At 49.4% G+C, this 27,955-nt stretch overlaps 1 protein-coding gene across 1 annotated transcript; it reads left to right on the top strand.

Moving 5' to 3' along the window:
* Positions 1 to 22: 22 nt before the first annotated feature.
* sfrp2l (secreted frizzled-related protein 2 like) lies at positions 23 to 27,955 on the top strand. Its single transcript, XM_078222664.1, has 5 exons — positions 23 to 85; positions 5,757 to 5,923; positions 19,701 to 20,605; positions 22,204 to 22,284; positions 26,040 to 27,955. Exons 3-5 carry the CDS (start codon positions 20,059 to 20,061, stop codon positions 26,375 to 26,377), a joined length of 966 nt encoding a protein of 321 aa, XP_078078790.1. The 5' UTR covers positions 23 to 85; positions 5,757 to 5,923; positions 19,701 to 20,058; the 3' UTR covers positions 26,378 to 27,955.

Genomic DNA, 27,955 nt, shown 5'->3' with positions numbered 1-27,955 from the left:
CTGGGAAACAGATTCGACTACAACCTCTTCTGAGTTTCTTCACAAGGGATTTGCATCACTCAGCCCAGGAGGATTCCTGTAACAAGTGGGCATTAACCTATGTTGTATTGTGCTTATTTGGAGGGGTTTGTGTGTTGGATGTTGGCTTTGGTTGAAACACATGAGGGATATTTCCTTAAGAGTTATACATTATCGTGGTTGTTGTGTTTCGTGTTTGTAATTGTTCAAGGTTCTAGCGAATTGTCTTACTGTACATGTCAACAATATTCTTAATTAAACTTTGTTTTTGATAAAAGCTCCTTGTGGGTCAGTTCACTCACACCTGAATTGAAACCTCTCATGCTCATTCTAGCCAAACTCAACATAAAACATTACAGGTCAGCTGAGCTTCATAGAACACCTGGAAGTATCCAACCTGACTTGAAACACAGTCCTGAAACATTAAGTCTGTTTCTCCTTCTACAGATGCTGCCAGGCTTTACTTTATTCTTTCACAGGATGTGGGTCACTGACTATCGCCAGCAATTTTATTGCCCGTCGCTAGTTGCCCTTGAGAAGGTGGTGGTGAGCTGCTTTCTTGAGCTGCTGCAGTCTCTGAGGTGTAGGTACACCCACAGTGCTGTTAGGGAGGGAGTTCCAGGATTTTGATCCAGAGACAGTGAAGGAACAGCCGATATATTTCCAATCAGGATGGTGAGTGGCTTGGAGGGAGAACTCCAGGTGATTGATTTTATTATTGTCACATGTACTGTGTTTACCCCAGTCCAACACCAGCATCTCCACACATGTACTGGGATACAGACATGTGGAAGCAGATACAATAGTGACTTTTAAGGGGCATCTTGACAAATACATGAATAGGATGGGAATGGAGGGATATGGTCCCCAGAAGGGTAGGGGGTTTTAGTTCAGTCGGGCAGCAAGGTCGGTGCAGGCTTGGAGGGCCGAAGGGCCTTGTTCCTGTGCTGTAATTTTCTTTGTTCTTTGTTCATGTAATTTTCAAGTATGTGTAAAGCTGCTCCCACAATGGTGTTAATTACCTATGTTAACGGGCAAGGATCATTTTTCCCCACAAACTCTCTCCAACTCTGATGATATCCTGGCAATGGGCTGTGGGCTCTGAAACAAATTGATGTAAGAGTCGCCATTTACAGCAGCCCCTCTGGGTTATTTAGTGGAGTCTCACTGCCACCTGGTGGCTACACTGAAAAGTTATTCCACAATCAGAAGAAACAGTGTGAGGGATTATTCTGTGTCTCACAAAGTCTGGGGGCTCGTGTGGGGGAACATAAACCGGTTATTAGTTTTTATAAATATCGACATCTCCAGGGTCCAGCCCCGCATCAGCGGCATGGTGGCCCATTGGTTAGCTCTGCTGCCTCATAGCGCCAGGGACCTGGGTTCGATTCCTGGTTCGGGTCACTGTCTGTGTGGAGTTTGCACGTTCTCCCTGTGTCTGCGTGGGTTTCCTCCGGGTGCTCCGGTTTCTCCCACAGGACTGGGGTAAACACAGTACATGTGACAATAATAAAATCAATCACCTGGAGTTCTCCCTCCAAGCCACTCACCAAAGATGTGCGGGTTAGGTTGATTGGCCATGCTAAATTGACCCCTCGTGTGAGGGGGATTAGCAGGGTAAATGTGTGGGGTTACAGGAATAGGGTCTGGGTGGGATTGTGGTTGATACAGACTCAATGGGCTGAATGGCCTCCTTCTGTACTGTAGGGATTCTATGATTCTATGTCAATGTTATTGATAATTACACTGTGAAATAAATGAAGGGTATTTCTACACCTATACATGGGGATAGCTGGGACACTGGTGGTGGGAAGGAGTGTTAACTCTGTACTCAGACAATAAATTCTTTCTGCAAAGGAAAGATGCTCTGTCTCAGTTTTGGTCTCTAGAGTTTTACAGCACAAAAAGAGGCCCTTCGGCCCATCCTGTCTGTGCCAGCCATCAAGCACCTATCTATTCTAATCCCATTTTCCAGCACTTGCTCCATATCCTCGTGTGCAATGGCATTTCAAGTGTTCGTCTAAATGCTTCTTCAATGTTGTGAGAGCTCCCGCCTCTACCACCCAGTCAGGCAGTGAGTCCCAGATTCCCAACACCCTCTGGGTGAAAACGCTTTTCCTCAAATCCCCTCTAAACCTCCTGCCCCTTACCGTAAATCTCTGCCCCTGGTTATTGACCCTCTACTAAAAGGAAAAGTTCCTTCCTGTCTACCCTATATTTCTGTCCCTCATTATTTTGTAAACCTCGATCAGGTCCCCCCTCAGCCTCCTCTGCTCTAAGGAAAACAACCCCAGTCTAACCAGCCTCTCTCCATAGCTGAAACACTCCAGCCCAGGCAACATCCTGGTGAATCTCCTTTGTACTCTCTCAAGTGCAATCACATCCTTCCCATAGTGTGGTGACCAGAACTGCACACAGTACTCTGGCTGTGCCCTAACCAGCGTTTTATACAGCTCCATCATAACCTCACTTGAGTGTCTTTAAGGCAGAGATAGATAGGTTCTTGATTAATAAGGGGATCAGGGGTTATGGGGAAAAGGCAGGAGAATGGGGATGAGAAAAATATCAGCCATGATTGAATGGCGGAGCAGACTCGATGGGCCGAGTGGCCTAATTCTGCTCCTATGTCTTATGGTCTTTATGGTCCTCTGCTCTTGTATTCAATGCCTTGGCTAATAAAGACAAGTATCCCATATGCCTTCTTAACCAGTTTATCTACCTGTCCAGCGACCTTTGAACACGCACTCCAAGATTCCTCTGGACCTCTGTACTTTCTAGTGTCCTACCATTCACTTTCTATTCCCTTGTCTTGTTAATCCTCCCAAATTGCATCACCTCACACTTTTCAGGGTTAAATTCCATTTGCCGCTGTTCTGCCCCTCTGCCCCTCCATATCGTCCTGTAATCTGAGGCTTTCTGCCTCACTAGCACACCACCAATTTGTTGAATTGTGTCCAATCCTGGGGTCCCACACTTTCGAAAGGATGTCAGGGCCTTGGTGAGGGTGTGGAGAGGATTTACTGGAATGGGAGCAGGAATGAGAGACTTCAGTTAATGCGGAGAGACTGGAGAAGCTAGGATTGTTTCCTTAGAGCAGAGAAGGATTAATAGAGTGGTTCAAAATTAGGAATGGTTTAGAAAGAAAAAATCCTGTTACTGGCAGGAGGGTTGGTAAGCAAAGGCAGTGGAAGCAGATTCTTTCAAAAGGGAATTGGATAAATGCATGAAAGGAAAGGTGTTGCAGGGCAGTGGGGGCAAGGGCAGGGGAGTAGGATGAACTGAAGGAAGTAAAGTTAATTTATGAGTCACAAGTAGGCTTACATTAACACGGCAATTAAGTTACTGTGAAAATCCCCTTGTCGCCACACTCAGGCGCCTGTTCGGGTACACTGAGGGAGAATTTAGCATAGCCAATACACCTAACCTGCACATCTTTTGAAGTGTGTGAGGAAACTGGAGCACCCGGAGGAAACCCACGCAGACACGGGGAGAACGTGCAAACTGCACAGACAGTGACCCAAGCCGGGAATCGAACCCGGGTCCCTGGCACTGTGAGGCAGCAGTGCTAACCACTGTGCCACCCTATTGGATGGCTATTTCAAAAAACCAGCACAGGCACGATGGCCTCTTTCTGTATTGCACCATTTTATGATTTCTTCCCCAACCTTTGCTGCCCTGAGATGGTGTCATTTGATCTGATTTTGGAATGACTGGTAACAATTGAGAGGTTTGCTTCAGAGGATGGTTAAAAAGTCAGACGTGTTGCTGTGGGACTGGAGTCACGTAGACCAGGCTGGTTGAGGCTGGGACATTTCCCTCCCCTCAACGTCACGTCATTGAGTGAGTAACAATCCAGCAGGTCACTGTTACAGATCCCACTATTTTATCTCCACATGGCTTTTCTGCTGAATGAGAATTCTCAATCTACGGGTCGGATTTGAACTCAAACCCCCTGGATTATGAATTGAATTTTTAAAAATATGTATTCGTGAAGGCATCACAGGCAGAGGGCAGCTAAGAGTCAACCGCATTCCTGTGGATCTGCAGTCCTATGCAGGCCAGACCAGGTAAGGAAGGCAAATGGTTGGCCTTCATCGTGAGAGGATTTGAGGATAGGGTTGTTTTGCTGCAATTGTATGGGGCGTTGGTGATGTCACACCTGGAGTATTGTGTGCAGTTTTGGTCTCCTTATTTGAGGAAAGATGTCCTTGCTATAGAGGGAGCGCAGCGAAGGTTAACCAGGCTGATTCTTGGGATGGCAGGTCTGTCATATGAGGAGAGACTAAGTCGGTTAGGATTATATTCACTGGAGTTTAGAAGAGTGAGAGGGGATCTCATAGAAACTTATAAAATTCTAACAGGGTTAGACAGCGTAGACCATAAGACCCATAAGACATAGAAGCAGAATTAGGCCACCCGGCCCATCGAGTCTGCTCCGCCATTCAGTCATGGCTGATATTTTTCTCATCCCCATTCTCCTGTCTTTTCCCCATAACCCCTGATCCCCTGATTAATCAAGAACCTTGATTAGATAGATTAGGGTAGATTCAGAAAGAATGTTCCCAATGGTGGGGGAGTCCAGAACTAGGGAGTCATAGTTTGAGGGTAAGGGGTAAACCTTTTAGAACTGAGGCGAGGAGAAATTTCTTCACCCAGAGGGTGGTGAATGTGTGGAATTCACTCCCACAGAAAGTAGTTGAGACCAAAAGGTTGTGTGATTTCAAGAAGGAATTAGATATCGCTCTTGGGGCTAAAGGGATCTAGGGATATGGGGGGAATCAGGATATTGAAGTTGATGATCAGCCATGATCAAAATGAATGGTGGAGCAGGCTTGAAGGGCCGAATGGCCTCCTCCTGCTTCTAGTTTCTATGTTTCTAAGGCAGAGTTTGGCGGTGGGGTGGGAGGGAGGGAATTATCATCAGTAGACTCATAATTCCAGTATTTTAACGATTTCAACTTTCACTCTCTGCCATGGTTTCCGTTAGCCTGGGGCACTGGATCACAAGTCCAGACAATACGCCCACAACACCATCTCCCCCTGGATTACTGGTTGACTAACATAACCACGGCGTCACTGCTTCCTGTGAAACCAGGACGTCTTTAAAAATGATGGGGAGAGTCCCCTTCATGCAAAAAGTTAAAAACAAAAATGTTCTTAACTAAACTGATCACCAGCCAACAGAAGTTTCAGAAGAAAGCTTTATTTTGTCAGCGCAGAGTGTGGATCCAGTGCCTAATTCATCAATAATTCCCTGTAATTCAGCACAGGCTGGTTGCCGTGACAATTAGAGGCTCCTTTGTGAACAGCACATTGTGCAACAGAGCTCCCTCGGTCTTGAGTGAGTTACCGAGTTGTGTGCGTCAGTGTCCTTACCCCCCACCCCCCCCGATCAGAAGGTGTGGCTCACATGAGTCCCTCAGTTTGCCCCTCACTGTCTCCTTCACGGGGCCGTCTTGTGTACTTACACGGGACCCTCACTGAATTAAAACCATTCCTTCACATCAAACATGTCGAGCTCAGGCCTCCATCACCGCCCCCCCTCCCTCCCCCTCCCCCACCCCCACCTCCCTCCAGCCCTGGCAAAGCACAAACTATTAAAGCACCTCAAGCAAAGCAGGACAATGGATGTCTGGCAGTGGGTCCGGAGCTGATGGAAGATTTATTACGTGCTAATTTTAACTTGCATGCTAAATGACTCCCTCTTTCACAAAAACCCCTCGACTCCCAACACACAGAGCCAGCAGCTGCCAAAAGCTGTGAGTCCTGAACTGTCAGCAGCTCCCTCTGTACAAACTGGGAGAGAGCTGGGAACACCCTGGAAAACTGGGAAAAGAATCTCAACCACCTGGGCAGGAGAACCCTGAAGATTAAAACAGATACAAGGTCAGGAGATGCAGGACGGGTCATTGCAGCTCTGTCTCTGCCTCTCGCTCTCGGTTATTTCCTCTCTTTTTTCTTCGCTTGCTCTATCATTCCATTCGTATTCCTTCCTCAATGGCTTGTTCCTGTCTTACTCTCTCTACATGTTTCAGACTCTCCCTTTGAGTCTCATCTTCTCTCTCCGCACTTCTTTCCCATTCTCTATCTACTTCCCTTGATCTATTTTCCCCCTCACTATCTTGCTCCACTGTCTCTCTCTCTTCATCTTTGTGTCTCCTTCTCTCAGTTTATCTGAACCCTCCTCCCAGACTCCCAATCTCTCGTTCTTTCTGCCTCTCACTCTCTCTCTCCCTTGGGCTGTCTCCCTCTCCCTCTCCCTGTTTTATCATTCTCTCTCTCTCTGAGTCGACTTTTCTCTTTCACTGAAAATAATGAAATTTTTAAAGCATGATATCGCGGAAGTTACCAACATTTGTACAGAGACCAGCCAATCAATAACTGCAATGGTATGGAGGGAGCTTCACTCTGTATCTAACCCCGTGCTGTACCTGTCCTGGGAGTGTTTGATGGGGACAGTGTAGAGGGAGCTTTACTCTGTATCTAACCCCGTGCTGTACCTGTCCTGGGAGTGTTTGATGGGGACAGTGTAGAGGGAGCTTTACTCTGTATCTAACCCCGTGCTGTACCTGTCCAGGGAGTGTTTGATGGGGGACAGTGTAGAGGGAGCTTTACTCTGTATCTAACCCCGTGCTGTACCTGTCCGGGGAGTGTTTGATGGGGACAGTGTAGAGGGAGCTTTACTCTGTATCTAACCCCGTGCTGTACCTGTCCTGGGAGTGTTTGATGGGGACAGTGCAGAGGGAGCTTTACTCTGTATCTAACCCCGTGCTGTACCTGTCCTGGGAGTGTTTGATGGGGACAGTGTAGAGGGAGCTTTACTCTGTATCTAACCCCGTGCTGTACCTGTCCTGGGAGTGTTTGATGGGGACAGTGTAGAGGAAGCTTTACTCTGTATCTAACCCCGTGCTGTACCTGTCCTGGGAGTGTTTGATGGGGACAGTGTAGAGGGAGCTTTACTCTGTATCTAACCCCGTGCTGTACCTGTCCAGGGAGTGTTTGATGGGGGACAGTGTAGAGGGAGCTTTACTCTGTATCTAACCCCGTGCTGTACCTGTCCTGGGAGTGTTTGATGGGGACAGTGTAGAGGGAGCTTTACTCTGTATATAACCCCGTGCTGTACCTGTCCTGGGAGTGTTTGATGGGGACAGTGTAGAGGGAGCTTTACTCTGTATCTAACCCCGTGCTGTACCTGTCCTGGGAGTGTTTGATGGGGACAGTGTAGAGGGAGCTTTACTCTGTATCTAACCCCGTGCTGTACCTGTCCTGGGAGTGTTTGATGGGGACAGTGTAGAGGGAGCTTTACTCTGTATCGAACCCCGTGCTGTACCTGTCCTGGGAGTGTTTGATGGGGACAGTGTAGAGGGAGCTTTACTCTGTATCTAACCCCGAGCTGTACCTGTCCTGGGAGTGTTTGATGGGGACAGTGTAGAGGGAGTTTTACTCTGTATCTAACCCCGTGCTGTACCTGTCCTGGGAGTGTTTGATGGGGGACAGTGTAGAGGGAGCTTTACTCTGTATCTAACCCCGTGCTGTACCTGTCCTGGGAGTGATTGATGGGGACAGTGTAGAGGGAGCTTTACTCTGTATCTAACCCCGTGCTGTACCTGTCCTGGGACTGTTTGATGGGGGACAGTGTAGAGGGAGCTTTACTCTGTATCTAACCTCGTGCTGTACCTGTCCTGGGAGTGTTTGATGGGGACAGTGTGGAGGGAGCTTTACTCTGTATCTAACCCCGTGCTGTACCTGTCCTGGGAGTGTTTGATGGGGACAGTGTAGAGGAAGCTTTACTCTGTATCTAACCCCGTGCTGTACCTGTCCTGGGAGTGTTTGATGGGGACAGTGTAGAGGGAGCTTTACTCTGTATCTAACCTCGTGCTGTACCTGTCCTGGGAGTGTTTGATGGGGACAGTGTAGAGGGAGCTTTACTCTGTATCTAACCCCGTGCTGTACCTGTCCTGGGAGTGTTTGATGGGGACAGTGTAGAGGAAGCTTTACTCTGTATCTAACCCCGTGCTGTACCTGTCCTGGGAGTGTTTGATGGGGGACAGTGTAGAGGGAGCTTTACTCTGTATCTAACCCCGTGCTGTACCTGTCCTGGGAGTGATTGATGGGGACAGTGTAGAGGGAGCTTTACTCTGTATCTAACCCCGTGCTGTACCTGTCCTGGGAGTGTTTGATGGGGGACAGTGTAGAGGGAGCTTTACTCTGTATCTAACCTCGTGCTGTACCTGTCCTGGGAGTGTTTGATGGGGACAGTGTAGAGGGAGCTTTACTCTGTATCTAACCCCGTGCTGTACCTGTCCTGGGAGTGTTTGATGGGGACAGTGTAGAGGAAGCTTTACTCTGTATCTAACCCCGTGCTGTACCTGTCCTGGGAGTGTTTGATGGGGACAGTGTAGAGGGAGCTTTACTCTGTATCTAACATCGTGCTGTACCTGTCCTGGGAGTCTTTGATGGGGACAGTGTAGAGGGAGCTTTACTCTGTATCTAACCCCGTGCTGTACCTGTCCTGGGAGTGTTTGATGGGGACAGTGTAGAGGGAGCTTTACTCTGTATCTAACCCCGTGCTGTACCTGTCCTGGGAGTGTTTGATGGGGACAGTGTAGAGGGAGCTTTACTCTGTATCTAACCCCGTGCTGTACCTGTCCTGGGAGTGTTTGATGGGGACAGTGTAGAGGAAGCTTTACTCTGTATCTAACCTCGTGCTGTACCTGTCCTGGGAGTGTTTGATGGGGGACAGTGTAGAGGGAGCTTTACTCTGTATCTAACCTCGTGCTGTACCTGTCCTGGGAGTGTTTGATGGGGACAGTGTAGAGGGAGCTTTACTCTGTATCTAACCCCGTGCTGTACCTGTCCTGGGAGTGTTTGATGGGGACAGTGTAGAGGATGCTTTACTCTGTATCTAACCTCGTGCTGTACCTGTCCTGGGAGTGTTTGATGGGGGACAGTGTAGAGGGAGCTTTACTCTGTATCTAACCCCGTGCTGTACCTGTCCGGGGAGTGTTTGATGGGGACAGTGTAGAGGGAGCTTTACTCTGTATCTAACCCCGTGCTGTACCTGTCCTGGGAGTGTTTGATGGGGACAGTGTAGAGGGAGCTTTACTCTGTATCTAACCCCGTGCTGTACCTGTCCTGGGAGTGTTTGATGGGGACAGCGTAGAGGGAGCTTTACTCTGTATCTGACCCCGTGCTGTACCTGTCCTGGGAGTGTTTGATGGGGGACAGTGTAGAGGGAGCTTTACTCTGTATCTAACCCCGTGCTGTACCTGTCCTGGGAGTGTTTGATGGGGGACAGTGTAGAGGGAGCTTTACTCTGTATCTAACCCTGTGCTGTACCTGTCCTGGGAGTGTTTGATGGGGGACAGTGTAGAGGGAGCTTTACTCTGTATCTAACCCCGTGCTGTACCTGTCCTGGGAGTGTTTGATGGGGGACAGTGTAGAGGGAGCTTTACTCTGTATCTAACCCCGTGCTGTACCTGTCCTGGGAGTGTTTGATGGGGGACAGTGTAGAGGGAGCTTTACTCTGTATCTAACCCCGTGCTGTACCTGTCCTGGGAGTGTTTGATGGGGACAGTGTAGAGGGAGCTTTACTCTGTATCTAACCTCGTGCTGTACCTGTCCTGGGAGTGTTTGATGGGGACAGCGTAGAGGGAGCTTTACTCTGTATCTGACCCCGTGCTGTACCTGTCCTGGGAGTGTTTGATGGGGGACAGTGTAGAGGGAGCTTTACTCTGTATCTAACCCTGTGCTGTACCTGTCCGGGGAGTGTTTGATGGGGACAGAGTAGAGGGAGCTTTACTCTGTATCTAACCCCGTGCTGTACCTGTCCTGGGAGTGTTTGATGGGGACAGTGTAGAGGGAGCTTTACTCTGTATCTAACCCCGTGCTGTACCTGTCCTGGGAGTGTTTGATGGGGACAGTGTAGAGGGAGCTTTACTCTGTATCTAACCCCGTGCTGTGCCTGTCCTGGGAGTGTTTGATGGGGACAGTGTAGAGGGAGCTTTACTTTGTATCTAACCCCGTGCTGTACCTGTCCTGGGAGTGTTTGATGGGGACAGTGTAGAGGGAGCTTTACTCTGTATCTAACCCCGTGCTGTACCTGTCCTGGGAGTGTTTGATGGGGACAGTGTAGAGGGAGCTTTACTCTGTATCTAACCCCGTGCTGTACCTGTCCTGGGAGTGTTTGATGGGGACAGTGTAGAGGGAGCTTTACTCTGTATCTAACCCCGTGCTGTACCTGTCCTGGGAGTGTTTGATGGGGACAGTGTAGAGGGAGCTTTACTCTGTATCTAACCCCGTGCTGTACCTGTGCTGGGAGTGTTTGATGGGGACAGTGTAGAGCGAGCTTTACTCTGTATCTAACCCCGTGCTGTACCTGTCCTGGGAGTGTTTGATGGGGACAATGTAGAGGGAGCTTTACTCTGTATCTAACCCCGTGCTGTACCTGTCCGGGGAGTGTTTGATGGGGACAGTGTAGAGGAAGCTTTACTCTGTATCTAACCCCGTGCTGTACCTGTCCTGGGAGTGTTTGATGGGGACAGTGTAGAGGAAGCTTTACTCTGTATCTAACCCCGTGCTGTACCTGTCCTGGGAGTGTTTGATGGGGACAGTGTAGAGGAAGCTTTACTCTGTATCTAACCCCGTGCTGTACCTGTCCTGGGAGTGTTTGATGGGGACAGTGTAGAGGAAGCTTTACTCTGTATCTAACCCCGTGCTGTACCTGTCCTGGGAGTGTTTGATGGGGACAGTGTAGAGGGAGCTTTACTCTGTATCTAACCCCGTGCTGTACCTGTCCTGGGAGTGTTTGATGGGGACAGTGTAGAGGGAGCTTTACTCTGTATCTAACCCCGTGCTGTACCTGTCCAGGGAGTGTTTGATGGGGGACAGTGTAGAGGGAGCTTTACTCTGTATCTAACCCCGTGCTGTACCTGTCCGGGGAGTGTTTGATGGGGACAGTGTAGAGGGAGCTTTACTCTGTATCTAACCCCGTGCTGTACCTGTCCTGGGAGTGTTTGATGGGGACAGTGCAGAGGGAGCTTTACTCTGTATCTAACCCCGTGCTGTACCTGTCCTGGGAGTGTTTGATGGGGACAGTGTAGAGGGAGCTTTACTCTGTATCTAACCCCGTGCTGTACCTGTCCTGGGAGTGTTTGATGGGGACAGTGTAGAGGAAGCTTTACTCTGTATCTAACCCCGTGCTGTACCTGTCCTGGGAGTGTTTGATGGGGACAGTGTAGAGGGAGCTTTACTCTGTATCTAACCCCGTGCTGTACCTGTCCAGGGAGTGTTTGATGGGGGACAGTGTAGAGGGAGCTTTACTCTGTATCTAACCCCGTGCTGTACCTGTCCTGGGAGTGTTTGATGGGGACAGTGTAGAGGGAGCTTTACTCTGTATATAACCCCGTGCTGTACCTGTCCTGGGAGTGTTTGATGGGGACAGTGTAGAGGGAGCTTTACTCTGTATCTAACCCCGTGCTGTACCTGTCCTGGGAGTGTTTGATGGGGACAGTGTAGAGGGAGCTTTACTCTGTATCTAACCCCGTGCTGTACCTGTCCTGGGAGTGTTTGATGGGGACAGTGTAGAGGGAGCTTTACTCTGTATCGAACCCCGTGCTGTACCTGTCCTGGGAGTGTTTGATGGGGACAGTGTAGAGGGAGCTTTACTCTGTATCTAACCCCGAGCTGTACCTGTCCTGGGAGTGTTTGATGGGGACAGTGTAGAGGGAGTTTTACTCTGTATCTAACCCCGTGCTGTACCTGTCCTGGGAGTGTTTGATGGGGGACAGTGTAGAGGGAGCTTTACTCTGTATCTAACCCCGTGCTGTACCTGTCCTGGGAGTGATTGATGGGGACAGTGTAGAGGGAGCTTTACTCTGTATCTAACCCCGTGCTGTACCTGTCCTGGGACTGTTTGATGGGGGACAGTGTAGAGGGAGCTTTACTCTGTATCTAACCTCGTGCTGTACCTGTCCTGGGAGTGTTTGATGGGGACAGTGTGGAGGGAGCTTTACTCTGTATCTAACCCCGTGCTGTACCTGTCCTGGGAGTGTTTGATGGGGACAGTGTAGAGGAAGCTTTACTCTGTATCTAACCCCGTGCTGTACCTGTCCTGGGAGTGTTTGATGGGGACAGTGTAGAGGGAGCTTTACTCTGTATCTAACCTCGTGCTGTACCTGTCCTGGGAGTGTTTGATGGGGACAGTGTAGAGGGAGCTTTACTCTGTATCTAACCCCGTGCTGTACCTGTCCTGGGAGTGTTTGATGGGGACAGTGTAGAGGAAGCTTTACTCTGTATCTAACCCCGTGCTGTACCTGTCCTGGGAGTGTTTGATGGGGGACAGTGTAGAGGGAGCTTTACTCTGTATCTAACCCCGTGCTGTACCTGTCCTGGGAGTGATTGATGGGGACAGTGTAGAGGGAGCTTTACTCTGTATCTAACCCCGTGCTGTACCTGTCCTGGGAGTGTTTGATGGGGGACAGTGTAGAGGGAGCTTTACTCTGTATCTAACCTCGTGCTGTACCTGTCCTGGGAGTGTTTGATGGGGACAGTGTAGAGGGAGCTTTACTCTGTATCTAACCCCGTGCTGTACCTGTCCTGGGAGTGTTTGATGGGGACAGTGTAGAGGAAGCTTTACTCTGTATCTAACCCCGTGCTGTACCTGTCCTGGGAGTGTTTGATGGGGACAGTGTAGAGGGAGCTTTACTCTGTATCTAACATCGTGCTGTACCTGTCCTGGGAGTCTTTGATGGGGACAGTGTAGAGGGAGCTTTACTCTGTATCTAACCCCGTGCTGTACCTGTCCTGGGAGTGTTTGATGGGGACAGTGTAGAGGGAGCTTTACTCTGTATCTAACCCCGTGCTGTACCTGTCCTGGGAGTGTTTGATGGGGACAGTGTAGAGGGAGCTTTACTCTGTATCTAACCCCGTGCTGTACCTGTCCTGGGAGTGTTTGATGGGGACAGTGTAGAGGAAGCTTTACTCTGTATCTAACCTCGTGCTGTACCTGTCCTGGGAGTGTTTGATGGGGGACAGTGTAGAGGGAGCTTTACTCTGTATCTAACCTCGTGCTGTACCTGTCCTGGGAGTGTTTGATGGGGACAGTGTAGAGGGAGCTTTACTCTGTATCTAACCCCGTGCTGTACCTGTCCTGGGAGTGTTTGATGGGGACAGTGTAGAGGATGCTTTACTCTGTATCTAACCTCGTGCTGTACCTGTCCTGGGAGTGTTTGATGGGGGACAGTGTAGAGGGAGCTTTACTCTGTATCTAACCCCGTGCTGTACCTGTCCGGGGAGTGTTTGATGGGGACAGTGTAGAGGGAGCTTTACTCTGTATCTAACCCCGTGCTGTACCTGTCCTGGGAGTGTTTGATGGGGACAGTGTAGAGGGAGCTTTACTCTGTATCTAACCCCGTGCTGTACCTGTCCTGGGAGTGTTTGATGGGGACAGCGTAGAGGGAGCTTTACTCTGTATCTGACCCCGTGCTGTACCTGTCCTGGGAGTGTTTGATGGGGGACAGCGTAGAGGGAGCTTTACTCTGTATCTAACCCCGTGCTGTACCTGTCCTGGGAGTGTTTGATGGGGGACAGTGTAGAGGGAGCTTTACTCTGTATCTAACCCTGTGCTGTACCTGTCCTGGGAGTGTTTGATGGGGGACAGTGTAGAGGGAGCTTTACTCTGTATCTAACCCCGTGCTGTACCTGTCCTGGGAGTGTTTGATGGGGGACAGTGTAGAGGGAGCTTTACTCTGTATCTAACCCCGTGCTGTACCTGTCCTGGGAGTGTTTGATGGGGGACAGTGTAGAGGGAGCTTTACTCTGTATCTAACCCCGTGCTGTACCTGTCCTGGGAGTGTTTGATGGGGACAGTGTAGAGGGAGCTTTACTCTGTATCTAACCTCGTGCTGTACCTGTCCTGGGAGTGTTTGATGGGGACAGCGTAGAGGGAGCTTTACTCTGTATCTGACCCCGTGCTGTACCTGTCCTGGGAGTGTTTGATGGGGGACAGTGTAGAGGGAGCTTTACTCTGTATCTAACCCTGTGCTGTACCTGTCCGGGGAGTGTTTGATGGGGACAGAGTAGAGGGAGCTTTACTCTGTATCTAACCCCGTGCTGTACCTGTCCTGGGAGTGTTTGATGGGGACAGTGTAGAGGGAGCTTTACTCTGTATCTAACCCCGTGCTGTACCTGTCCTGGGAGTGTTTGATGGGGACAGTGTAGAGGGAGCTTTACTCTGTATCTAACCCCGTGCTGTGCCTGTCCTGGGAGTGTTTGATGGGGACAGTGTAGAGGGAGCTTTACTTTGTATCTAACCCCGTGCTGTACCTGTCCTGGGAGTGTTTGATGGGGACAGTGTAGAGGGAGCTTTACTCTGTATCTAACCCCGTGCTGTACCTGTCCTGGGAGTGTTTGATGGGGACAGTGTAGAGGGAGCTTTACTCTGTATCTAACCCCGTGCTGTACCTGTCCTGGGAGTGTTTGATGGGGACAGTGTAGAGGGAGCTTTACTCTGTATCTAACCCCGTGCTGTACCTGTCCTGGGAGTGTTTGATGGGGACAGTGTAGAGGGAGCTTTACTCTGTATCTAACCCCGTGCTGTACCTGTGCTGGGAGTGTTTGATGGGGACAGTGTAGAGCGAGCTTTACTCTGTATCTAACCCCGTGCTGTACCTGTCCTGGGAGTGTTTGATGGGGACAGTGTAGAGGGAGCTTTACTCTGTATCGAACCCCGTGCTGTACCTGTCCTGGGAGTGTTTGATGGGGACAGTGTAGAGGGAGCTTTACTCTGTATCTAACCCCGAGCTGTACCTGTCCTGGGAGTGTTTGATGGGGACAGTGTAGAGGGAGTTTTACTCTGTATCTAACCCCGTGCTGTACCTGTCCTGGGAGTGTTTGATGGGGGACAGTGTAGAGGGAGCTTTACTCTGTATCTAACCCCGTGCTGTACCTGTCCTGGGAGTGATTGATGGGGACAGTGTAGAGGGAGCTTTACTCTGTATCTAACCCCGTGCTGTACCTGTCCTGGGACTGTTTGATGGGGGACAGTGTAGAGGGAGCTTTACTCTGTATCTAACCTCGTGCTGTACCTGTCCTGGGAGTGTTTGATGGGGACAGTGTGGAGGGAGCTTTACTCTGTATCTAACCCCGTGCTGTACCTGTCCTGGGAGTGTTTGATGGGGACAGTGTAGAGGAAGCTTTACTCTGTATCTAACCCCGTGCTGTACCTGTCCTGGGAGTGTTTGATGGGGACAGTGTAGAGGGAGCTTTACTCTGTATCTAACCTCGTGCTGTACCTGTCCTGGGAGTGTTTGATGGGGACAGTGTAGAGGGAGCTTTACTCTGTATCTAACCCCGTGCTGTACCTGTCCTGGGAGTGTTTGATGGGGACAGTGTAGAGGAAGCTTTACTCTGTATCTAACCCCGTGCTGTACCTGTCCTGGGAGTGTTTGATGGGGGACAGTGTAGAGGGAGCTTTACTCTGTATCTAACCCCGTGCTGTACCTGTCCTGGGAGTGATTGATGGGGACAGTGTAGAGGGAGCTTTACTCTGTATCTAACCCCGTGCTGTACCTGTCCTGGGAGTGTTTGATGGGGGACAGTGTAGAGGGAGCTTTACTCTGTATCTAACCTCGTGCTGTACCTGTCCTGGGAGTGTTTGATGGGGACAGTGTAGAGGGAGCTTTACTCTGTATCTAACCCCGTGCTGTACCTGTCCTGGGAGTGTTTGATGGGGACAGTGTAGAGGAAGCTTTACTCTGTATCTAACCCCGTGCTGTACCTGTCCTGGGAGTGTTTGATGGGGACAGTGTAGAGGGAGCTTTACTCTGTATCTAACATCGTGCTGTACCTGTCCTGGGAGTCTTTGATGGGGACAGTGTAGAGGGAGCTTTACTCTGTATCTAACCCCGTGCTGTACCTGTCCTGGGAGTGTTTGATGGGGACAGTGTAGAGGGAGCTTTACTCTGTATCTAACCCCGTGCTGTACCTGTCCTGGGAGTGTTTGATGGGGACAGTGTAGAGGGAGCTTTACTCTGTATCTAACCCCGTGCTGTACCTGTCCTGGGAGTGTTTGATGGGGACAGTGTAGAGGAAGCTTTACTCTGTATCTAACCTCGTGCTGTACCTGTCCTGGGAGTGTTTGATGGGGGACAGTGTAGAGGGAGCTTTACTCTGTATCTAACCTCGTGCTGTACCTGTCCTGGGAGTGTTTGATGGGGACAGTGTAGAGGGAGCTTTACTCTGTATCTAACCCCGTGCTGTACCTGTCCTGGGAGTGTTTGATGGGGACAGTGTAGAGGATGCTTTACTCTGTATCTAACCTCGTGCTGTACCTGTCCTGGGAGTGTTTGATGGGGGACAGTGTAGAGGGAGCTTTACTCTGTATCTAACCCCGTGCTGTACCTGTCCGGGGAGTGTTTGATGGGGACAGTGTAGAGGGAGCTTTACTCTGTATCTAACCCCGTGCTGTACCTGTCCTGGGAGTGTTTGATGGGGACAGTGTAGAGGGAGCTTTACTCTGTATCTAACCCCGTGCTGTACCTGTCCTGGGAGTGTTTGATGGGGACAGCGTAGAGGGAGCTTTACTCTGTATCTGACCCCGTGCTGTACCTGTCCTGGGAGTGTTTGATGGGGGACAGCGTAGAGGGAGCTTTACTCTGTATCTAACCCCGTGCTGTACCTGTCCTGGGAGTGTTTGATGGGGGACAGTGTAGAGGGAGCTTTACTCTGTATCTAACCCTGTGCTGTACCTGTCCTGGGAGTGTTTGATGGGGGACAGTGTAGAGGGAGCTTTACTCTGTATCTAACCCCGTGCTGTACCTGTCCTGGGAGTGTTTGATGGGGGACAGTGTAGAGGGAGCTTTACTCTGTATCTAACCCCGTGCTGTACCTGTCCTGGGAGTGTTTGATGGGGGACAGTGTAGAGGGAGCTTTACTCTGTATCTAACCCCGTGCTGTACCTGTCCTGGGAGTGTTTGATGGGGACAGTGTAGAGGGAGCTTTACTCTGTATCTAACCTCGTGCTGTACCTGTCCTGGGAGTGTTTGATGGGGACAGCGTAGAGGGAGCTTTACTCTGTATCTGACCCCGTGCTGTACCTGTCCTGGGAGTGTTTGATGGGGGACAGTGTAGAGGGAGCTTTACTCTGTATCTAACCCTGTGCTGTACCTGTCCGGGGAGTGTTTGATGGGGACAGAGTAGAGGGAGCTTTACTCTGTATCTAACCCCGTGCTGTACCTGTCCTGGGAGTGTTTGATGGGGACAGTGTAGAGGGAGCTTTACTCTGTATCTAACCCCGTGCTGTACCTGTCCTGGGAGTGTTTGATGGGGACAGTGTAGAGGGAGCTTTACTCTGTATCTAACCCCGTGCTGTGCCTGTCCTGGGAGTGTTTGATGGGGACAGTGTAGAGGGAGCTTTACTTTGTATCTAACCCCGTGCTGTACCTGTCCTGGGAGTGTTTGATGGGGACAGTGTAGAGGGAGCTTTACTCTGTATCTAACCCCGTGCTGTACCTGTCCTGGGAGTGTTTGATGGGGACAGTGTAGAGGGAGCTTTACTCTGTATCTAACCCCGTGCTGTACCTGTCCTGGGAGTGTTTGATGGGGACAGTGTAGAGGGAGCTTTACTCTGTATCTAACCCCGTGCTGTACCTGTCCTGGGAGTGTTTGATGGGGACAGTGTAGAGGGAGCTTTACTCTGTATCTAACCCCGTGCTGTACCTGTGCTGGGAGTGTTTGATGGGGACAGTGTAGAGCGAGCTTTACTCTGTATCTAACCCCGTGCTGTACCTGTCCTGGGAGTGTTTGATGGGGACAATGTAGAGGGAGCTTTACTCTGTATCTAACCCCGTGCTGTACCTGTCCGGGGAGTGTTTGATGGGGACAGTGTAGAGGAAGCTTTACTCTGTATCTAACCCCGTGCTGTACCTGTCCTGGGAGTGTTTGATGGGGACAGTGTAGAGGAAGCTTTACTCTGTATCTAACCCCGTGCTGTACCTGTCCTGGGAGTGTTTGATGGGGACAGTGTAGAGGAAGCTTTACTCTGTATCTAACCCCGTGCTGTACCTGTCCTGGGAGTGTTTGATGGGGACAGTGTAGAGGAAGCTTTACTCTGTATCTAACCCCGTGCTGTACCTGTCCTGGGAGTGTTTGATGGGGACAGTGTAGAGGGAGCTTTACTCTGTATCTAACCCCGTGCTGTGCCTGTCCTGGGAGTGTTTGATGGGGACAGTGTAGAGGGAGCTTTACTCTGTATCTAACCCCGTGCTGTACCTGTCCTGGGAGTGTTTGATGGGGACAGTGTAGAGGGAGCTTTACTCTGTATCTAACCCCGTGCTGTACCTGTCCTGGGAGTGTTTGATGGGGACAGTGTAGAGGGAGCTTTACTCTGTATCTAACCCCGTGCTGTACCTGTCCTGGGAGTGTTTGATGGGGACAGTGTAGAGGGAGCTTTACTCTGTATCTAACCCCGTGCTGTACCTGTCCTGGGAGTGTTTGATGGGGACAGTGTAGAGGGAGCTTTACTCTGTATCTAATCCCGTGCTGTACCTGTGCTGGGAGTGTTTGATGGGGACAGTGTCGAGGGAGCTTTACTCTGTATCTAACCCCGTGCTGTACCTGTCCTGGGAGTGTTTGATGGGGGACAGTGTAGAGGGAGCTTTACTCTGTATCTAACCCCGTGCTGTACCTGTCCTGGGAGTGTTTGATGGGGAAAGTGTGGAGAGAGCTTTACTTTGTATCTAACTCCGTGCTGTACCTGTCCTGGGACTGTTTGATGGGGACAGTGTAGAGGGAGCTTTACTCTGTATCTAACCCCGTGCTGTACCTGTCCTGGGAGTGTTTGATGGGGACAGTGTAGAGGGAGCTTTACTCTGTATCTAACCCCGTGCTGTACCTGTCCTGGGAGTGTTTGATGGGGACAGTGTAGAGGGAGCTTTACTCTGTATCTAACCCCGTGCTGTACCTGTCCTGGGAGTGTTTGATGGGGACAGTGTAGAGGGAGCTTTACTCTGTATCTTACCCCGTGCTGTACCTGTCCTGGGAGTGTTTGATGGGGGACAGTGTAGAGGGAGCTTTACTCTCTATCTAACCCCGTGATGTGCCTGTCCTCGGAGTGTTTGATGGGGGACAGTGTAGAGGGAGCTTTACTCTGTATCTAACCCCTTGCTGTACCTGTCCTGGGAGTGTTTGATGGGGACAGTGTAAAGGGAGCTTTTCTCTATCTAACCCCGTGCTGTACCTGTCCTGGGAGTGTTTGATGGGGACAGTGTAGAGGGAGCTTTACTCTGTATCTAACCCCGTGCTGTACCTGTCCTGGGAGTGTTTGATGGGGACAGTGTAGAGGGAGCTTTACTCTGTATCTCACCCCGTGCTGTTCCTGTCCTGGGAGTGTTTGATGGGGACAGTGTAGAGGGATCTTTACTCTGTATCTAACCCCGTGCTGTACCTGTCCTCGGAGTGTTTGATGGGGACAGTGTAGAGGGAGCTTTACTCTGTCCCTAGTACTCTCTATGCTCAGTGAAATGCTCTGTCTGAGATCTCAATATTCTCAGTCTGGTTAACACTGGACATTGGCATGTGTACTTACAGAATGAAACAGGAATGTTTAACTGAACGTTTTTCTGATCGGGGAAGCTTCGGTTGGCCATTGAAATAATTTCTTCTCCTTTCCAGGATCCAGTGAGGAGAAAGGGTGTTCTCCTCAAAGTGAATGAGCAGCTGAAATCGAAGGAAAATTGAGAGTGAATTGTCTTTGAGCCACTGCAGTGTAAGAGTGAGTTAGTGAGATGCCCAGAAGCTCTCCCTGACACTGACCAAAAGTCAGACTCAGGACTGGACAAATTTTCCAAAGTTGAAGCTGAACCCTTTGACCTGTCCTTTAGCCTGTGTCCTTTGACCTGTCCCCTTTGTCCTGTTCCTCCAAAACATTTGTTGTCCTCAAGCTGAGGAAGACTTTGTTCGTTCAATTGCGCTCCCAACAACAATCTTCACACCTTCAATCCAAGCACAGTTTATTTGATTGGTCAATAAGGAAGAGAAGCAATGCCCATCTTTTTGCCCCTCGATTGGTTGGAGAGAAGAGCATCGTCTGCTCTGTGGTTCCTGATGTTGCTGCTGTTTCCCATTTGCTCGGTTCGTAGCCTCCCCCCCGGTGAGGCTGAAGGGACCAGCTTCGGCCTGGGATCCTCGGAGTTCGGGCGAACCAACTGCAAGCCGATCCCCCACACCATGGCGCTGTGCCACGGGGTCGGGTACAGCGAAATGAGGCTTCCCAACCTCCTGGGACACGAGTCCATGAAGGAGGTCCTGCAGCAAGCTAGCTCCTGGGTTCCCCTGCTGAGCAAGCAATGTCACTCCGACACCAGGAAGTTCCTCTGCTCCCTCTTTGCTCCCGTCTGCCTCAGCGAATTGCAGGAGTTGGTCCAGCCTTGCCAGTCCCTGTGCCAGGCAGTCCGAGATAGCTGCACCCCTGTGATGTCTGCCTTTGGCTTCCCTTGGCCAGATATGTTGGATTGTAACCGATTCCCAGTAGAAAACGACCTCTGCATCCCGTCTGCCATCTCAGAGGAGGAGAGAGCCCGGCAGGAAGGTAAGTAACCCTTTGCTTGTTCATTGCTTCTGACAGAAGATCACTGACCTGCGACAGTAACTCTCTCTCTCTCTCTCTCTCTATGGATACTGCCTAACCTGAGTATTTCCAACTTTTGTATCTTCAAGAAGGTTAACAAGGGATCCTGGACTTTATAAATAGGGGCTGAGACTGAGAAAGTCACGGCAAACCCTCGTAAAACACTGTCCAGTCTCTGGCTGGAGAGTTGTGTCCACTTTCAGAGAGATGTGAAGGTTTCAGAGGGAGTGCACGGGAGATTTCCTTCAATCTCGCTGAAAAGAGAAACAGTTTGTCGAAGTTTTTCACCTGACATTCAACAGGACCACACAAGAATGCCAAATTTCAAACAATTGTAGCAATTTATACAACAGGGGAAAAATATACAAAAGTCTGAGGTCACGTACCAACCGACTCAAGAACAGCTTCTTCCCTGCTGCCGTCAGACTTTTGAATGGACCTACCTTGCATTAAGTTGATCTTTCTCTACACCCTAGCTATGACTGTAACACTACATTCTGCACTCTCTCCTTTCCTTCTCTATGAACGGTATGTTTTGTCTGTATAGCGCGCAAGAAACAATACTTTTCACTGTATGTTGATACATGTGACAGTAATAAATCAAATCAAATCAAAGGTGCAAACTGGTTAGCAAGTCAACTCTGGTTGCCTGATTGGAGATAGTAAAGCCGATTCCCAAGTTCCCGGGTAATTCAGAAAAGGCACAAGGTTTGAATATAATGCTTTAGTTTACAGAGAACGAGTCTCTGTGCATGAATGTGTGCCATTTCTAGCAAGTTAAATCAGCAATGTTTCAGCACGACTGATTATCTTAAATTGGTTGTTCGTGGAACGATTAGCACACTCGGGATTGTTCAACAAGTGCTGCCCAATCGTGGAATTACATCTAACAGCACACATTTTATTTTAGGTTTTGAAACTGCAGGCTGGCTGATAATATTCTGTACTCCGCATTTTATGGACAACGAAAGGGGCAATGCTGTTTGATTCGATTGGTCAAGATGAGAATGATATTCAAGGTGGAGGAGGTTGCAGGTTTGGGAGGAGATGCTGAAGAAGCTTTGGTAGCTGCATTGTTTAAAGTTTATTTTTTAGAGTCACACATCGGCTGACATTAACACTGCAATGAAGTTACTGTGAAAATCACCCTAGTCGCCACACTCCGGCACCTGTTTGGGTCAATGCACCCGAACCAGTACGTCTTTCAGTCTGTGGGAGGAAACCGGAGCACCCGGAGGAAACCCACGCAGACACGGGGAGAATGTGCAAACTCCGCACAGACAGTGACCCAAGCCGGGAATCGAACCCAGGTCCCTGGCGCTGTGAGGCAGCAGTGCTAATGTTGTGTTGTTGACTCTGAACTGTCCACTGAAGAGATCCAGTCAGGTCAAACCTGCTCTCAATAGCAGATAGATCGATCATATGATAGGAAGCACACCTGTTCACTCTAGGATGAAGAGTTCTCAGTTCCTGGACAAAGGGGCCATTCCCCTTGATGTGAGGGTGAGTGCAGCACTGACATTTCAATTGTATTTATCTGCCATGCGTTTATATTTCAGAGTCAACAGTCTGCCATGCCTGCACATCTGAGGGAGAGGCCAAGAGTAACATTCTCGAACATTTGTGCAAAAATGATTTTGGTAAGTTTCAGCGGAATGGCTGGGGCATTTTGCTCCCAGCGAGTGAGTGTGTGTTTGATGAGATTATTTTAAATTTCATTTAGATTGCATCGAGCACACAGTAAAACATCCAGCGATGCTTCATAGAAGTGTTATCGAATCCCTACAGTGCAGAAGGAGGCCATTCGGCCCATCGGGTCTGCACCAACAACAATTCGGCACAGACAAGAAGGGCCAAAAGGCCTGTTTCTGGGCTGTAATTTTCTATGGTTCTATGGTTCTAATCCCACCCAGGGCCCATTCCCGTAACCCCACATATTTACCCCGCTAATCCCACTAACCTATGCATCCCGGGACACTAAGGGGCAATTTAGCGTGGCCAATCAGCCTAACCCGCCCACCTTTGGACTGTGGAGGAAACCGGAACACCCGGAGGAAACCCATGCAGACACGGGGAGAATGTGCAGACTCTGCACAGACAGTGGCCCAAGCATAATTTGACACTGAGTCACATCAGGGATGTTAGGACAGGTGATCACAACCCTGATCAAAAAGGAGCTTTTACAAAGTGCCCTAAAGAAGGAGAGGGAGAGGTGGAGAGGTTTAGGCAGGAAATTCCACAGCTTAGAACCTCAGCCACTCAAGCATTCATGGAACAATTAAAATTAGGGATGCTCAAGAGGCCGGAATTGGAGCAGCGCAGTGATCTCAGAGGGTTGTGGGGCTGGAGGAAATGTCAGAGATTCGGAGGGGCAAGGACACAGCAGGATTCGAAAACAAGAATGAGAATTTTATTCTCAAGACCACAGGTGGGCAGAATGGCTGCCAGCGCGGACACTCTGAGAATGTCAGCTGCAGCTCAGCACGAGCTCTCTCCCATCGGAATCAGGACAGGGGATCAGGTCCCTATCCAGAAATTTGAGCCTGTAATTCAGGCTGATGCTCCCTCCTGAGGGAGTGCCGCACTGTCAGAGGGTCAGTACTGAGGGAGTGCTGCACTGTCAGAGGGTCAGTACTGAGGGAGTGCTGCACTGTCAGAGGGTCAGTACTGAGGGAGTGCTGCACTGTCAGAGGGTCAGTACTGAGGGAGTGCTGCACTGTCAGAGGGTCAGTACTGAGGGAGTGCTGCACTGTCAGAGGGTCAGTACTGAGGGAGTGCTGCACTGTCAGACGGTCAGTACTGAGGGAGTGCTGCACTGTCAGAGGGTCAGTACTGAGGGAGTGCTGCACTGTCAGAGGGTCAGTACTGAGGGAGTGCTGCACTGTCAGAGGGTCAGTACTGAGCGAGTGCTGCACTGTCAGAGGGTTAGAACATAGAACATAGAACATTACAGCGCAGTACAGGCCCTTCGGCCCTCGATGTTGCGCCGACCAGTGGAACCAATCTAAAGCCCCTTTAATCTACACTATTCCAATATCATCCATATGTTTATCCAATAACCATTTGAACGCTCTTAATGTTGACGAGTCCACTACTGCTGCAGGCAGGGCATTCCACGCCCTTACTACTCTCTGAGTAAAGAACCTACCTCTAACATCTGTCCTATATCTCTCACCCCTCAATTTAAAGCTATGTCCCCTCGTGCTAGCCATCACCATCCGAGGAAAAAGGCTCTCACTATCCACCCTATCTAATCCTCTGATCATCTTGTATGCCTCTATTAAGTCACCTCTTAACCTTCTTCTCTCTAACAAAAACAAGCTCAAGCCCCTCAGCCTTTCCTCATACGATTTTCCCCCCATACCAGGCAACATCCTGGTAAATCTCCTCTGCACCCTTTCCAACACTTCCACATCCTTCCTATAATACGGCGACCAGAACTGTACACAACACTCCAAATGCGGCCGCACCGGAGTTTTGTACAGTTGCAGCATGACCTCCTGGCTCCGAAACTCAATCCCTCTACCAATAAAAGCTAACACACCGTACGCCTTCTTAACAACCCTATCAACCTGGGTGCCAACTTTTAGGGATCTGTGCACATGGACACCCAGATCCCTCTGTTCATCCACACTACCAAGTATCTTACCATTAGCCCAGTACTCTGTATTCCTGTTACTCCTTCCAAAGTGAATCACCTCACACTTTTCCGCATTAAACTCCATTTGCCACCTCTCAGCCCAGCTCTGCAGCTTATCTATGTCCCTCTGTAACCTGCCACTTCCCTCCGCACTGTCTACAACTCCACCGACTTTAGTGTCATCCGCAAATTTACTAATCCATCCTTCCACACCTTCATCCAGGTCATTAATAAAAATGACAAACAGCAGTGGCCCCAAAACAGATCCTTGCGGTACACCACTAGCAACTGAACTCCAGGATGAATATTTCCCATCAACCACCACCCTCTGTTTTCTTACAGCTAGCCAATTCCTGATCCAAACCACTAAATCACCCTCAATCCCATGTGTCCGTATTTTCTGCAAAAGCTTACCATGGGGAACCTTATCAAATGCTTTGCGGAAATCCATACACACCACATCAACCGCTTTACCCTCATCCACCTCTTTGGTCACCTTCACAAAGAACTCAATAAGGTTTGTGAGGCACAACCTACCCTTCACAAAACCGTGCTGACTATCCCTAATCAAATTATTCCTTTCTAGGTGATTATAAATCCTATCTCTTATAATCCTTTCCAATACTTTGCCCACAACAGAAGTAAGGCTCACCGGTCCATAATTACTAGGGTTGTCCCTACTCCCCTTCTTGAACAAGGGGACAACATTTGCTATCCTCCAGTCTTCTGGCACAGTTCCTGTAGACAATGACGACTAAAGATCAAAGCCAAAGGCTCTGCAATCTCCTCCCTAGCCTCCCAGAGAATCCTAGGATAAATCCCATCCGGCCCAGGGGACTTACCTATTTTTACCCTTTCCAGAATTGCTAACACCTCCTCCTTATGAACATCAATCCCATCCAGTCCAACAGCCTGCATCTCAGTACTCCCCTCGACAACACTGTCCCTCTCCAGTGTGAATACCGACGAAAAATATTCATTTAGTGCCTCTCCTATCTCTTCAGACACCACGCACAACTTCCCACTACTGTCCTTGACTGGCCCTAATCTTACTCTCGTCATTCTTTTACTCCTGACATACCTATAGAGGGAGTGCTGCACTGTCAGAGGGTCAGTACTGGGGGGGTGCTGCACTGTCAGAGGGTCAGTACTGAGGGAGTGCAGCACTGTCAGAGGGTCAGTGCTGAGGGAGTGCCGCACTGTCAGAGGGTCAGTACTGAGGGAGTGCCGCACTGTCAGAGGGTCAGTACTGAGGGAGTGCCGCACTGTCAGAGGGTCAGTGCTGAGGGAGTGCCGCACTGTCAGAGGGTCAGTACTGAGGGAGTGCCGCACTGTCAGAGGGACAGTACTGAGGGAGTGCCGCACTGTCAGAGGGTCAGTACTGAGGGAGTGCCACACTGTTGTTGATGTCCCCTCACAGATGATATGTTAAACTGAGTTCCTGTCCGCCCCATTAATTGGACGTAAGTGAACCCGTGGTGATTATATTGAAGAGGGGCTGTTGTGTTCTCCTCTATGTTCTCAGCATTAATGAATCCTGATTTAAGGCATAATGTTCGGCCATTATTACAATGGGATCTTTCTATGTACAAATTGGTTGCCATTTTTTGTATATGACATTTTGAAAAATGCTTAATTGAGCATGAATGGCTTTGGAATCCCCTGAGATGATGAAAGATATTACAGAAACGGGACTCTCCTTTAATTTACTCTTCTCTCTCCTTTTTTTTCTCGGTGTCCCCTGGCTCATCACAGCACTGAAGATGAAAGTGAAAGACATTTCGTATCTGAATGGAGATGCCAAGATCATTCCGGAAGGCCGCAGCAGGGTTCTGTATGGGTTGGAGGGTTGGACTGTGAGTGGGGAGGTGAGGATGGAGCTGTGGCTGGCCGGAGGCTCCAACTGTACCTGCGATGCGCTGAGGGACCTGACTTCACCCTTTCTGGTGATAGGGAGGAAGCAGGATGAGGGGAGGCTGTTCGTCTCCAGTGTGAGGCACTGGCGAGGAGGCAAGAGGGACCTCCGGAGGATCACCAGAAGCTTCAAGAGAGCTCGCTGCCAAAAGCTGGCCAGATCCGGAGTTGGTCAATAATACACCCACCTCCCCATGCCTGCATGCTGACGTTTCTGCTGTGTTGACAACTACTTGGTGTGGAACATTCCATGTTCTCCTGTAAATCCCAATCCCTGCGACCCACAGATCAGGATATGTGAGCAATCTGATCCCTCTCCTGACGCTGCTCCACCAGAGGGATACCAACAGGAGCCGGTGTAGGCCATTCGGCCCCTCGAACCTGCTCTGCCATTTAATACAATCATGGCTGTTCTGATTGTAACCTCAAATCTGCATCCCACCTACCCCCCATAACCTTTCACCCCGCCTCGCTTACCAAGAATCTATCCATCTCTGCCTTAACAATATTCAAAGACTCTGCTTCTACTGCCCGTTCAGGAAGAGAGTTCCAGAGACTCACCACCCTCTGAGAACAAATTTCACCCCATCTCCATTTTAAATGGGTGACCCCTTATTTTTAAACAGTGACCCCGAGTTCTAGTTCCTCTCACGGGTCGAACTGTTACAGGTCTAACCTGTCCAACCTTTCCTCATAAAACAACCAGCCCATTCCAGGTATTAGTCTGTTAAACCTCCCCAATACTCCTCTAACGCAATTACATCTTCCATTACATAAGATGGTTAATACTGTACACAGTACTGTAGATGTGGTCTCACTATATCTAATATAACTGTATAACTGAAGCATATCCTTTCTACTTTGTTCATCAATTCCCCTTGCAATAAATAACATTCTATTCGCTTTCCTAATTACTTGCTGTAGCTGCATTGAAACCTTTTATGATTTGTGCACTGAGACACCCAGATCCCTCTGAATATCAGAGCTTTACAATCTTTCACCATTTGGATAATAAGTTTCTCTTACATTATTCCTGCCAAAATAGACAATTTCTCATTTTCCCACAAGAAACACCATTTCCAGATCTTTGCCCACTCAATAAACGTTTTATATCTTTTTGTAGCCTCCTTATGTCCTCTTCAAAACTTACCATCTTTGTGCCCTCACAATTGCTGTTATTTAAGTTTAAAAACAAAGTCTCGGACCCACTCCTCTCTCCCTCAAACTGAATGTAAAATTCAATCATATTATGGTTACTGCTACAGAGAGGTGCCTTCACGATGAGGTAATTAATTAATTCCATCTTGTGGCTCTATACCAAGTCTAGTATTGCCTGCTCTCTGGTTGGCTCCAGGGATCAATGGATATGGGGGTGAAGAGGGGGATCAGGATATTGAATTTGATGATCAGCCATTATCAAAATGAATGGTGGAGCAGGCTCGAAGGGCTGAATGGCCTACCTCTGTTTGTAGTTTCGATGACATACTGTTTCAAGAAACTACCCTGGAAACATTCAATGAACGCTTCATCTAGGATACCTTTCCCATCTGACTATTCCAGTCTGCATATAGATTTAAATCTCCTGTGATTATCACCGTGCCCTTCTGACAATCTCTAATGGTTTCTTCATTTCTTTCAGGAGGCTTAGACACAAGTTCTACAAGTGACTTTTGGCCTTTACCATATCAGATCTCCACCTATACCATTTCCACATTCTGCATTCCAAAACTTAGATCTATTGTGCTAATAGCTTAATT

The sequence above is a fragment of the Mustelus asterias genome, chromosome 10 (assembly GCF_964213995.1).
Source record: "Mustelus asterias chromosome 10, sMusAst1.hap1.1, whole genome shotgun sequence".
In the NCBI taxonomy this organism is placed as follows: domain Eukaryota; kingdom Metazoa; phylum Chordata; class Chondrichthyes; order Carcharhiniformes; family Triakidae; genus Mustelus; species Mustelus asterias.
Note: the sequence above shows the minus strand (reverse complement) of the source record. Positions and strands in the feature narration are given on the sequence as shown.